Source organism: Halichoeres trimaculatus, unplaced genomic scaffold (assembly GCF_033239565.1).
Source record: "Halichoeres trimaculatus isolate MK-OKI-2021-1 unplaced genomic scaffold, fHalTri1.1 fHalTri1_scaffold_16, whole genome shotgun sequence".
NCBI lineage: Eukaryota > Metazoa > Chordata > Actinopteri > Labriformes > Labridae > Halichoeres > Halichoeres trimaculatus.
The window spans coordinates 29,849,948-29,864,102 of NW_027437194.1; the positions used below are offsets into that span (position 1 = coordinate 29,849,948).

General features: G+C 40.9%; 1 protein-coding gene across 2 annotated transcripts in view; it reads right to left on the reverse strand.

Moving 5' to 3' along the window:
* Positions 1-961: 961 nt before the first annotated feature.
* sfswap (splicing factor SWAP) overlaps positions 962-14,155 on the reverse strand; it is a 96,399-nt gene continuing 83,205 nt past the window's right edge. For both annotated transcript variants that reach the window (XM_074690408.1, XM_074690409.1), the window contains exon 19: positions 962-1,657. In XM_074690408.1, coding sequence (XP_074546509.1) covers positions 1,592-1,657 — 66 coding nt within the window. In that variant the 3' untranslated portion in view covers positions 962-1,591. The remainder of the gene's footprint in view (positions 1,658-14,155) is intronic.

Below are 14,155 nucleotides of genomic sequence, written 5' to 3' on the forward strand. Positions count from 1 at the left end.
TCAAAACCTGTCTCCTCAGCGACTTTCACCCAAGCCTGCTCCTTTAGTCCGGTCTCTGTAGAGTTCACACGTCGTATCATATAACTCTAGACAATGACACACCGCACAGATTATTTTCTCCTCCATCTCCCGGCGGGGTTGGAGTCGGAGCAGGTGGCGGTTCCCCCCAGAGTTATCAAATCAATGACGTCGTGGGGGAATGTCATCGCTGATTGGTGGCCGCGGCAAGCCTTCACGCGAATTCGCGTCAAAAGTTCAACATTTTCAACTCGAGCGTAGAAGCGTCTGATGCCCCAATCGCAACGCGCCGTCCGGGGCGAATCAGCGTCAGGTGTGGCCATACTATAACACAGGAGCTAGCTGTTTGTTTTAATGTCCATTCCAACCCCCAGTCAGCAGTTATTCTGCAGTGGTCTGTTCAAACTTGAGAGTCTATCAATAAAATGAAGAGTGAGGTTATGTTTGCTCTGATTGGTAGATGACTGGCAGGACATAACCAGGATTCACTAACGTTACACATTACAGACATGTCTTAGAGCACCAGACTGCAAGCTGAGCTAAATATTAACAGCTACTAAACCACAAACAAACTGACAGTGTTTACTTGTTGTCACCTTAGCCTACAGATATGTCAGAGCACTGGGCTGACGATAGCACTACATATAGCTGGTTACTACAACGTTTGCTTGATGTCACGTTTCAAACCATATCACTACCTAACTCTCCTGATAAGTCCCTCACCTCAGCGCGTTGTATCCAGTAAAAAGTTGTCTTGAACAAAAAAAAAAAAGGTTTTGATCTGATCTTCATTTCATTCCAAAACAAACACACACCTTGCTAAAAGAAATTAACACCAGTGTGTGTGGAGACTCCAGGCCAAAAGGTGGCCAATTAAAGTCCAATTAAAACAGATCCTCTTCATAGTGTCTTTAAATAAATAAACAAATAAATCAAAATCCTCTGATAATTCCTAAACAAAACTTTATTGACAGTTAGAGGGACAAAGATTTTCTGCATGTCTCTGGAACAATGTACATCCCAAAAAATGAAGGCCACACAACAGAGAGGTAAAGGGGAGAAAGAAAAAAAAGACAGTTGAAGCGCAGGAGAAAAAAACAAGGGAGAGAAAAAAAAAACAAGGAAACTGTGGGAAATTCTGAAAGAAAAGAGAGCAGTGAAATGATCAAAACAAGCCTTCACAGAAGGAGCAAACATAGACCTCCAGCAGCTCCAGGTAATGCTGCAAAGAAGGACTGTCAGAACATGTGAGAAATGTGTTTTTAAAAGGGGATGACAAACACATACGGATTATTTTCACATTTGATTCTTCCAAAACCAAAACACGTCAGACAGAGACATCCTCCTCCAGCTGACGAGCTGTTTTCTCATGTCAGGTGTGAAACAAGAAATTCAGCTCAGTGAATGCCTTCATGTCACTTTGAACATCCTGCAGAAGACAGAATGCTGCCTTTAACTCACAGACTTACAAATCAAGATGACTTAAAAATCATGTTTAATACTGGGTGATAAAAGAGAGCGCTGCTTGCTGATTGGCCAGACACGACGTGGCTGGTGGGAAGAGATGGCTTCCTCAGGAGGTGGGAGGCTGGAAGGTTTTGGAGGTGGCGAGCATGGCGCGCACTTTGGCCATCAGGTCCTGAAAACACAGAAAATAAAGAGAAAAGAGGTGAGTTCTATGTGGAACACAGCTTTAATTTTAAAGACTGCTCAGGAACATGTTATAAGACTGTCCAGTAACATGCAGCATGGTGTGACTAGACAACACCTTTAATATAAAGCAACTGAAAAACCTGAGACAAACAGAAACACTTCAGTTTACTCCCACAGCAACAGAATGTGAAACACTCCTCTTTGTGTTAACTTTAATTAGTCCCTGTAGTTTTTAAAAAGAACATGACTCAAAGTGGGAAACCACTCCCTCAGTCAGCAGCTTTCACATGCTTCCAGCTCACTTTTATTTATTTTTTTTCAGTGATGTGGATTTCACCAAAGTGTGAGGTGAATTTCTAAATGTAAGGATCGGGCTGTCAGCCTGTGAGATACTGCACTGTTTCAAACACATGATGAGTTCTGTAGATGCATTAAGCTGAAGATCTAGTCTTTATTTTCAGAAGGGATGCTATTCTACGGACAGGAAGTGAGGAATGGAAAATTTCAGCTATGATTACACACGCAGTCTTTCTTCAGTCCAGTTCAAACCTCTCTGGTTTTAGATTCTAAATGAAACAATGAATGAAGCCATGGTGACGCATGTGAAATAGCTCTGCTGATGAGTGATGAAGCTGAGGAGGAGGAAGTATTGCTCCCTCTGTCAGTTCTGTTGCTCACAAACCCCATGGCTGCATCATGGTATGAAATGCAGAGTGACTGTCAATACCTGCTGCTCCTACGCTCACCACTGACTCTGACACCCTCCACCACCTTATTTCTGTCACTTTGATGTCTTTATTTAATGCATTTTAAGTCTAAAGACTAAGATTAATTTGATGATCAATGAGCTACACAGCCCTTGATCAGATATCCAATCCTTTGCTACTCCGTGTAACTATTAGCCATTTTTTGAATTGTTTGTTGTATTTCAAAATCACATGTTTTCACGATTTAGCTAATGCTGTTTTTGCTACAGCTACAGCTAATAATAGCTAAAACGATGTCAGACCCGGGAGGCGGGTTTGCAGTGGACGGACTTAACTTTGGTAGGCTGTGTTTTATGAGTGATTGGACAGATGAGCTGTATTCGGGAGCTGCATCAGCTTCATAAGCTTTGAAAGGCGTTAGAGTATCCTGAAGCTACATAATACAGCTTCTGAATACTGTAACGTTCACTTTTCATAGCTTAGCTGTTTCATTACTCATGAAGAGGTGCATCATGGTGGTGTTTGCTGTGAGTTTGTTGCCCTAACCTGACAGTAATTTATCATCAGTTTGTAAAAATGTGTCTGCTTTGGAAGCGAAGAAACACTTACTCTGCCTACGACAGCCAGCGAGCATCTTGGGGTGATGACACAGCGGGGACTGAGTGGCATTTTGTTTCTTTTTCCATAAAAGTATCCAATAACACAGCACCTCATTTTTTTGATATAAAAGTTGCACCTGGCTGTGCAGGACCAGCTACACTGTGAGCTCCTGCACTCTTGATTGGTAGGTCTGTTCAAAATAATGACTTTATGAATGAGACAGATCATCAAAGAAGAAAATTGAAGACAATTTCTCTATAATTTCAGTTTAAGTTAGTTTTGTAAACTCACAATACAGTCTAAGAAGTTATCATTTTTTGTAAAGCCTCGTTTTGATTTGTATTGTCGGTAACCAAAATTCATTTCATAAACTTTAACGACCCTGACATGTAAACACATGCATGTTTGTTGTAATGCTTTGCTTAATATTTAAAAATCATTTTTATTACGTCTTCTTTTGACACTCAGAGTCCAGCCTTGCCCCGCTGCTGTATGGGGTTCCACAGGGGTCGATTTTAGGGCCCCTGCTTTTCTCTTTGTATTTACTGCCCCTGGGCTCTATTCTCGGAAAGCATGGCATCTCTTTTCACGGTTATGCTGACGATAGTCAGATATATGGGCCGCTGAAAAAGAATGACTCTTTCTCTGTAACACCACTTCTGGCATGTCTTGAAGACATCATGGCCTGGATGTCTTGAAACTTTTTAAATTTTAATTAGAAAAAAACAGAAGTGATGGTGTTTGGTCCCAGTGGCTCTTGTGACCCCCCTCCTGTTGACTTGGGCCCTTTGGCAGACTATTTAAAGCCAACAGTATCAAACTTGGGTTTTAAGATGGACGGTGATTTTAATTGGATCGGCAGATTAGCTCAGTGGTGAAGTCCAGTTTTTTTCACATAAGGCAGCTAGCTGAAGTGAAGCCTTTTCTTGCACAGCAGCACTTTCAAACAGTAATCCACGCTTTTATTACATCTCAGCTGGATTACTGTAACGCACTGTACCTGGGAGTCAGTCAGGGCTCCCTCACACGTCTCCAGTTGGTGCAAAACGCAGCCGTTCGGCTTCTGACTGGAGCACGTAAGAAGGAGCACATTACTCCCATCCTGGCCTCCCTCCACTGGCTGCCTGGGCATTTTAGAATCCATTTTAAGATTCTTTTATTTGTTTTTAAATCTTTAAATGGTCTGGCCCCCGTGTACCTCTCTGAGCTCCTCCATTCCCACGCTCCTTCTCAGTGCCTCAGGTCAGCTGATCTGCTGCTCCTTGAGGGACCGAGGTCAAAGCGTAAGCTAAATTGTGGAACGAGCTCCCCCTCCACATAAGACGAGCCCCCTCACTGTACGCTTTTTAAAAAGTCTGAAAACCCGTTTTTGTTCTTTGGCTTTTAACCCAGCTTGAGACTCTGCTCATGTTTTAGTGTTTTATGGTTGTTTTAGTTTTTGTAATTGTTTCATTTTTTTTAGAAAATATTCTTAGAGCAATGTCACAATTTATTTATTATGTCCACCTTGTTTCAATGATTTTTTTGTTTTATTTACTTATTTATTCCTGCACTACTTTTATGTACAGCACTCTGTTTCAGCTGAGGTTGTTTTAAAGTGATTTATAAATAAAGTTGAGTTGAGTCCTTTAGAAATTATATTAAAAAAATAACTTCATATTCACAGTTAAACATTCAGCCTGTCCTGAGTTCTTAATGTCTACATTATGAATCAGTTTTATTATGCTACCACCATGTTTCAAAAAGCTAAAACCCAAAATGACACTTAGAGCAAGGACAGTTTTACCCAACACAGGAGGAAATTACTGGATCAAGTGTTTACGAAGCAAACAATCTGGATACCAAACAGTATAAACCATCCTAATGAGAACAGGATGGACTGGACCAATCCATCCAAATGCTGTGAACCTCTTTTGCTCTGTTCTGGGTTTTTGGTGCAGTTTCTTGAACAGCCATTTCCAGCTTACACCAAAAACAGGCCAGTTCTTAGAGATGCCTGTGTAAAAACACTCATCTTTCCTGAAACACTGCAGAAATACACATCTACTCCCTGGGCTCTGTAGTTGATTTCCTCAGACATCTCTGACGCTCAGCAGAACTGTATGCACGCCAGTGTGTTATGTGTCACAGGCTCTTTTAGCTTTTTAAGCCCAATAAATAAATAACCCTTGCCAGCTTTTACCACAAACAGAATCTCATTCTCACGGAGAGACTGTCCTTAACTATCAGATCAGCCAGACCATGACTCCGCCTGGGGCGTACGCAGCAAAACTTTGATATTTAAGCATTTGAGGTTCAAAAAGGCCATCCACAAACAGGTGACATCACCGTAGCTGTTTACGCTTTTTAAGACTGTCCAAAGAAATTTGTCAAGGACAGGACATGTGAGAGCACAAGATAGCAGATGAAGAAATAACCCAAAGAGACAACAACAGAATGCCAATACCACTCCTCCCCTCTTCAGCTGATCTTACATAAATCCCTGACCACGAGGTGAATACTGGTATTCCTGAATAAAAAGCCTCCATCGGGGTCCCAGGAGTAATTCATGCACGCATGGACGACTCTCCACCCCTGAGCTCTCCTGACAGATGAGACAAATTAACAGCTGTAATCACAGAGGGAAGGAGCTGTCACATCAAATCACTCAGAGGGCCGTTTCTCTCTAAACCCCAGTGTATCTGAGTATACAAACACAAACAGAGTACCTTTTTTTGTCAGTGAACGTGAGAAACAATGATTCACTGAGTGCGGAATCAATGTACTTTTCATTTTGACAAATATAAGTAGCACAAAAAATGATCTAACAGTCCATTAGAGGACAATAAAACATACAACAAGCTATCTGAGCATATTACTGAAAAGTATTCAGCCCACTTAGACAAAAAAATTTAAAACACTCACAGGGCACTGACCTAGTTTTTTTTTCTACTGAGATCAAAAAACTTTTCATAATAATTTAAATCTACCTCCTGCTCAGCCTCGCTGGGACCAAATGTCCTCCCCACAGCTCTGTGAGTCAGCAGGGGCGTATTTAGATCCGATGAGGTACATTTTACCCGAGGAGGTCCTATAATTGGAATGTTGTCTTGTTATGTCATTAATCCAAGGGGACACCCAAATTACAGACCCCGTATTCAAAGTGAAGAAGCTGTCTTCAGTGGATTTTGGATTTGAAAAGCCTGAGGCAGGAAGTGTCAAGGGTGGAGCAGATTATTATTATTTATTTTTATTTTAGGACGTCAAACATTATTTCTTAACACTATTAATAGTTTCTTGTCATTTATTAGCAAGAATCAACCATCATTTGTCTGTAACCTCGAATTATCTTTATCTACAGCATTATTCAGTTTTAGTGGCAGTGTTCCACCTACAGCCACTGAGAGACATCATGTTATGTGTAGGTGGTAAAATGTGTTTAAATAAGTGGCTGCCTGTTGCAGCTTACTCTTTCTTGACCTTTTTCTCTTTTCTCTTTTGTCATCTTTGTATCTGGAGTCGGACATTACTTTTTATGGTTCGTTTGTTAGTCATGGACACCAAACTAGTTATATATGCAGTGATGTTTTTACTATTTTTGTTCTTGTGTTTGTCCAGAAATCCTACATGTAACCATCGTCCCATTGTTTATGCACGAGATCAGCTGGTAGCAGCCTGTAGCATGGTGATGCTAACTGGTGCTAGGCCTGATTTTTCCCTGCGAACTAAGGAGAAGGAGGTGAGAACGGGGTGCTGGTACTGCAGTGAAAGCTAAGGATAGACAACATTGACCTGTGCGCTCATCCATGGTTATGGGGAATGTAAGATCTTTCTCCAATAAGATGGACCAGCTAGCTGTGCTAACCCAGCACCAGAGGCAATACCAGAGCTTTTAACCCAGCTTGAGACTCTGCTGATGTTTTAGTGTTTTATGGTTTGTTTTAGTTTTTCTTAAATTGTTTCATTGTTTTAAATTATTTTCAGAACAGTATAACAATTATTTTACTATGTGCACCTTTGTTTTATTGATTTATTTGTTTTATCTGGTAACCAATTCCTGCACTACTTTTATGTACAGCACTCTGTTTCAGCTGTGGTTGTTTAAAATGCTTTATAAATTAAGTTGAGTTGAGTTGAGTTGAGTTGAGTTGAGTTGAGTTGAGTTGAGTTTAGCTGAGGGCAGAGTAGCATCAAGCTACTCAGGGAGACATGGCTAATGGAGCTAACACCAGACACTAACACCACATTTGAGGGATTTCACCTGCTATTGACGGACAGGACAAAGGAGAGCAAGACTGCCCAGACGGTGAAGAAGGCCAGCTCAGTCTTGGGCTGTCTTCTGGACCCTGTGCACTCTGTGGAGGTGATACTGACAGCTGCTGACACCATAGAGTAAAACCGAAAGTGACCAATGCAGCTTAAATGTTAGTTCCTATTAGCATGCTAATTCAGCAGGCTAAACATGAACACATTCATACTGGATCCTGTGCAGCAATCCTAGTGGCGCCAATGGTGAGAGCAACTTTGGGTTCTCAGTCACTATACTTAAACCAGTTTAACGCTGGATCCAGAACAGCATCCAACAACATGAAAAGCTTGTGTTGATAAAGCTACAGAAACTTTAAAGTTTTTCAAGTCTAGTTGTAGCATCATGTCCTCTTTCATTTATCACCCAATCACCGGTTTAGCATGAAGACAATTGTTACTGATCAGACTAAAGAAGCAGGCCAATAGTAGGTGATTTCCTCTAAGGGCATTCTCACTTACTTCAACCTTGCTAAGGTCAGTATAGCTAGAGCTCTGTGGATCAAACAAGTGCCTTTAGTTTCTCGGACAGTTTGAAAATCAGTTCTATTACACATAGAACAAGAAATTTCCTCCATTGGTTTTCTTATTGCTGACAATGTAAATATCATATTAGCAGTGACTGCTGATAAAATGTTCAGAATACACACCACACATAAACAGTTGCCTTGTACATGCAAAGTTTGATAGAACCTGGCCTTTTTCTTTCTTTAACCACACAGACCCTGTTTTAGATTCAGGGAGTGATCAAAGAAAGAAAGCATACTGTATATAAACCCTGAGCATGCTGTGCTGCGCTGATTGCTGCTAATGCTAATGCCTAGGTGCAAAGACAGACCCTTCAAGGCACTGATTCAGCTCCTGGTAGCAGTCTGGGTCAAACTTTCCACATGCAGTCAACCGCAGTGGTGGGGAGGTTTTGGTTTAGAGAAATAATTTCTGCGTTGATGGTGAAGAAGAACATCCAGCCTTGAACTATACCTGTCTGTATTTTTAAGTTTCTTTTTTTCATTTCAGCCTTTAATCTACTTTGATGTGGTTTTAGCACACAACAAGACCAACTGTGACACCTGCCCTAGATGCATCCATTGCAAAAAAGCAAAACACTATTTCATCAGGCTCAGAGAGGTGAAGGTGTGTGTGTCAGTGGTTTTTTCAAAGACCCCGGTGTTGTTCTGTTTGAAAGTAAAGTCAGATTGCAGGTAGAGATCCACTTTATGGAGCATTCTCCAACCACTCATTACACACCTCTCCTCTGTTTGTGCACTCACACAGAGGGTCTACTGCTTTGAGTGCCATCCAAACACTGAGTGTGGAGTGAGAGTGGGTTGTCAGGCCTTTAAATCACAAGTTTGCACATATTCTCCATTGTTTTTTGGACTGACCAGGTGAAAGGCCTTATACTGTGGTCACTGTAATTGCTTCATAAATTCTAGTTTTGTTTTGCAATTGGCACATACATGAACTGTTATCAACAGCTAAAAGAAATACATAATAAAAATCTTAAAACTAACATCAAATTCAGTAAATAGACACCTGATCCAAACCTTAAGACCAGTAAAAATATTGCAAGAATTTATATTTTTCACTGTTTGATCTCAAAAAGGTTCTAAGTAGAGTTTCAAAATGCAAAAGAAGAAATGGGAGTGACAAAAAAGAGTTAGTTGCTTGAGAACGACAAAGTGAAACAGTTGTTCATCAGCTGATCAAACGTTTAAGACCACAGCTCAAAACGGCTGAAAACCCCCTTAAAAAGAAATCAAGCCTTGAATAAAAGAAGTCAGTAATGAGGAGCTCCACTGTTCTTGTTGATGCTTGATGTGAGTGTTTTCAGGAGGCTGTGTGAACGTTGCTCCAAGTGGTGAAGATGTCTTCATGGAGGATGATCCACTGTATGGACCTGATGTCCATTTCTGTAAACGTCCCTCTCCATCCATCCCCAAATGTTCTCAGAGTGATTTAGATCAGGGGAACATCAGGATGGTCCAAAGAGTGAGCCGGTTCCTCTGGAAGAAGTCCTTTGTCAGGCGCCCATTGTGACCTGCAGTGTTGTCCTGTTGAAAAACCCAGTCATTCCCACACAGACCAGGGCCCTCAGTCATGAAGGAGGCCCCCTGCAGCATCTCCACAGAGCCAGCTGCCGTTTGATGCCCTTGACCAACCTGAAGCTTCATTGTTCCATTGAAGGAAAAAGCCCCAGATCATGATGGCGCCCCCTCCACTGTGCCGCCGTGAAAACATCTCCAGTGGGATCTCCTGGTCATGTCAGCAACGAAGCCATCAGTTTTTTTCTCCTCAGAGAATCAAACTTTTTCACCTTTCAGTGTCCCATGGTTGCTGCTCTCTGAAAAAGTCCAAATGGCGAGTTTGTGATGTTGAAGGAGACGAGGCCTTTGAAGACGTATTTTGTTCTTAAAGCCCTTCTCTCTCAGATGGCGTCTGATGGTTATTGGGCTACAGTCGGCTCCAGTAACAACCTTCATTTGGGCAAACGATCGTCCTGTGTCTTGATGGACAGCCAACCAGATCCTCCGACTCAGCACCTGTGTTTTTTGGGTCCACCACTTGACTTTTGTGTTCCCTAATCCTCGAAGAAATTCAAAATATGTGTCTTACTGCATCCAACCTCAGACGTGATGGTGTGTTGTGAGAGGCCTTGCTGATGTAGCTAAACAATCCAACCACGTTCACAGAGAGAAAGCTTTTGACAGAATAAATACAAGAATCTACATTTTGTGCAGATTCTGTCTTTTAAGGGTGTGGTATTAAACTTTTGATCAGCTGATGAACAGACTATTTCACTTTAATTGTTTGCATTATACTGCTTGCTCATGTTTTTTTTCTGTCTCACTAATATTTCTTCTTTTTTAATACTATACCTCTACTTAAAACCTCCTTAAGATCCATTAGTACAAACTGTAAGTTTGTGAATTTTTTTTTTTTACCTGGTCCTAAAAGTTTGATCAGGTGTACTTAATCCAAGCAGAAACTCACATCTTAAAATATGAAGCCCATGAGGAAGTGCAAAGCAGTGTGGATCTGAATAGCTAACTTCTCTCGGCACGCTGCACAGGGGGTTGAATTTCTCCATAAAGTTTTTGAAGTAACTACACTCAAGAGTTTTGTCCATATCAGTAGAGTTGGTTCCAGGTTGGATCAGTAAAGTCTTCTTTGTGATTGGCATGTGGCTCTTTGGTACAAAGAACAATCAAGCTTTGTTTTAGAAAAGACTGTGTGCCCCAACCTTCTGGGGTTGGATTGGTTTGTCTGGCACCCAAATAGAAGGATCCCAAAAAGTGGGGCGGTGTGAGTCAGTTACTTTGGGACTTGTCCTGGGATTAGTCAAAGGAAACACCACGAAATGTGTAACATACTAAGACTGAGCAAACTGAACACAACAGGCCTGCCTCTGTACCACATAAATAAAACAAAAAATAAACAAATATGGCATCTGACGACAATGGACATCAAAACTCTGAATCAGAAATAAATGGGTGACATCACAGACACTACACCCATGTTTTCCGTAGTCTAGAATTTAATCCTTTTTTAGAATTAATTTGATTTCAAAGCATTTTATATTTGTTAATAGGCTACTTAACAAAAAGTAAGCATATCATAAACATCAGACTGAGAATACTGACGTATCTGTGAAAACAGAAATGCACCAGAGAAGAAGTGGAGTTTTCACATGCTCTGGAGGGGTTTTGGTGAGTCTGTGGGAGTTGTGAAAGTTTGTACCCAAGCCTGCAGCTGTACCCGATTTCTTCACCTTGATGAAGAGTGCTTCATTCACCTGTGGGCGTAACTTTAAATAGAGTGCACTCCACAGGGGAGTAGAAGTGAGAAGACAACGATTTGAGAGAGCTCCTATCTGCCCAGATAACAGATGGGATTTCTGCCCACTCCGTAAAGATCCTGATCTTATCAATTAATGCTCTGGCTTAAAAACCAAAGTCAAACAATTCCAAAGGCACTCTTTTTTTAAACAGGTGATTAGATTTTTAATTTGACTTTGTTTGTTTTAAAGTTTGTGGTCATGAAGTAGAATAATGGAACATACTGAGCACATAACAGGATTTGAGAGCTCGATCAAGTGAAACCTGGCTGTGAGTTAAACTTTCTGTTTTATGGCAACAACAGGGCTCTGCATGGATACAAATTCATTTCCTAAAGAGTAACAGAAATCCAACCTTTATTAAAAAAGACCTAAAATATAACCCAGAGGCTGCTCTGAAGGTGCACCTATCATCTATCAAAGAAATGGCAGAGAGGAAGAGGGGACAAAAGATGGAGAAAGAGCGGGTAACAGGAGGAAAATGAGAGGCGGATGAGGCAAACAGCTAGCAGGCACCCTCAGGGAGGAAGAGACCATTAGGCAGATGAGGATGTGCTGAATTATTCAAGATGTGTTTGTAAAACATCACAGATGGGGTATAAGTAGTTAGTGCTTGTGAATCTGTGCATGTTGCAACGCAAGTGAACAGCATGTTTTCATGAGCGATCTTCTGTTGGGATGAAGGCAGCAGGAGAAAAAAAAGTGTTAGTTAGACATGATGAGGAGCAGAGAGACAGAAGATGTTTTTGTGGATGAGAGAAAAGCACAAAGAGATGAGAAATGTGTTGTTCTGTGTCTGTGTGTGGAGTAAACACTGAAAACTCAGCCTGATACACACTCTGTCACTCACAGAAGAGACAAAAAGCCCCTACTTCAGTGAGAGTTGTACAAGTGTTCACATCTCCTCTCCATTCACAGTCTATTGACCTCCATTAGCTCTGGTCCCGCATGCTTCTTGCTTTCTGGCTCACACTGCAGCCTCTCTAGATTCAGTGCTACTCCGTCTTTCTTCGAGCTATCACTGCTCCTACTCTTTACATCGTATGCTTTCTATGTTCAATAATTCATGGGCAATACATTATTGAGGCTACAGCTTATATTTTCTACTAATATAAACACCAGGTCCTGCTCCCTACGTGCAAAGTTTAGTTGCACACTTGTTGCATGAGAACCAATAACTCCCAACATTTCATCACCTCTTGAAATGCAGGAGCAAGTAGAAAGAGAAGTACTGATATTTCAGGGCTATCAATCAAAGATGTTGATCTTGGCTTAACAAGCACTGAAGCGCTTTTAATTACAGACATGACTGTCAGAAAATGTCTTTCATCATGGAAGTGATCAGAAATTTTCACAAACTCAAGGTGATTCATTTGGAAACTTGTCTCGAGGCCTGCTTTACCATGTTTCTGCAGCTGTCCGAGTTCATTTAAGAGGCAGGTCATTACAATAGTGGAAAGGAAAGAAAAAGCTAGACGAAATAAACAAATTTAAAACTGATTGGAGTGAAAATGGGCTTGCAGCTGACATCACCACTGTGAGCAATTTCTTCCATCTCTCTTCAGTCTCCATCAGCGACGGACACGGAGAGCAGAGGCACAAACAAAGAATAATAACAACACCAAAACATCTTTTGTATGAATCTGGTCCAGCCTCCTCTCCCCTCCCTGTTATCAGGTGCGTGTGCCTGCATGTGATTAAGATGCGACTGTGAAGCAGCATGAAAGCAGCTCTAAATTGGACATTAGAATTTTAAACAAGTCGGAGCAGAGGGGGCCTGCTCTGGGGTCAGAGTTTATTAGGGAGGTGTGTGTTGGATGAGACTGTGATTAACGTGCTTAACATCCAAATCAGGCACACTGTGGGTAATAGTTCAATGACCAACAGACACAGGCTATCACTGAGATACTCCTTATGTTACATACTGCATAAAATAAGCTCTTTCATAAATAGGCCTATTGATTTGTAGTAACATAGTGCTATTGCTAACTTTGTAAACTCAGTTTGTATGTATATTTAGCTCTACTCACCACCTAGTGCTCTGAGACATGTCTGTAATGTCATCTACAAAGCAGAGCTAACGTAACCTCACTCTTCATTTTATTGATAGACTCTCAAGTTTGAACAGACCACTGCAGAATAACTGCTGAATGTCAATCAGCATTGGCACAAACAGTTTAAACGTGTGTTTAACTGTTAGCTCGTGCTGCTCTTCTGTCATCATTTTTTTGGCGGTTTACATTAATACAAAACAAGACCAAGGCTGTGTCCAAAATCACTCCCTTTTCACTATGTAGTGCACTATATAGTGAATACGCCATTTTGTAGTGCTGTCCGAAATCTGAGTGAGCATGGTCATTCACTTTATAGTCCACTCAATGTATCCCACAATGCATTTTGAAAAGTAGTGTATTGGCAATGCTCACTGTATGAGCAATATATACCATCATGCATTTCGGTTCAAACAGAAGAAATGGCTGATTACATGTTTAATGTTTACTAATAGCATGAAACAACATTAAAAACTGTCAGAGAATAACACTTAGCTCCCTGTTTAACTTTCAGATGAGCCCGTCTCACAACTTTGAGCTGAGAAACAAACAACACGGACGTTAGCCGCTAAACCGTTCCACGCGGGTGATGCATTCACTGGACCTTGTAATTCTTAAACACAGCATAAGTTCCGCGCAAATATATGTTTATTTATTTAAAAATAATGTGTAATAAATGTTTCTATTATGTTTGGCTGTTTCAGAAAATAAGCTAAATATAATATTAGGTATCACTAAAATAAATACTGTTTTGCAGTTTTTAAGAAAAGATATAACTGTAAATCCCCAGCCGTCCTTGAGCAACGCAAGAGTAAATACGTCACTGTCAGCGGCTGGTGAGTGAGGGAGTAGTGTCCGAAATGTTGCTTTAATTTAGCTGATTGAGTGGACTATATAGTCAACTACATCTAATTTACTGTATAGTGAGTAGTGAGTAGGGAATGAGTGAATGATTTCGGATACAACCAAAGAAATCCTTCTCTTTAAGTCAATTCACTTCTTCC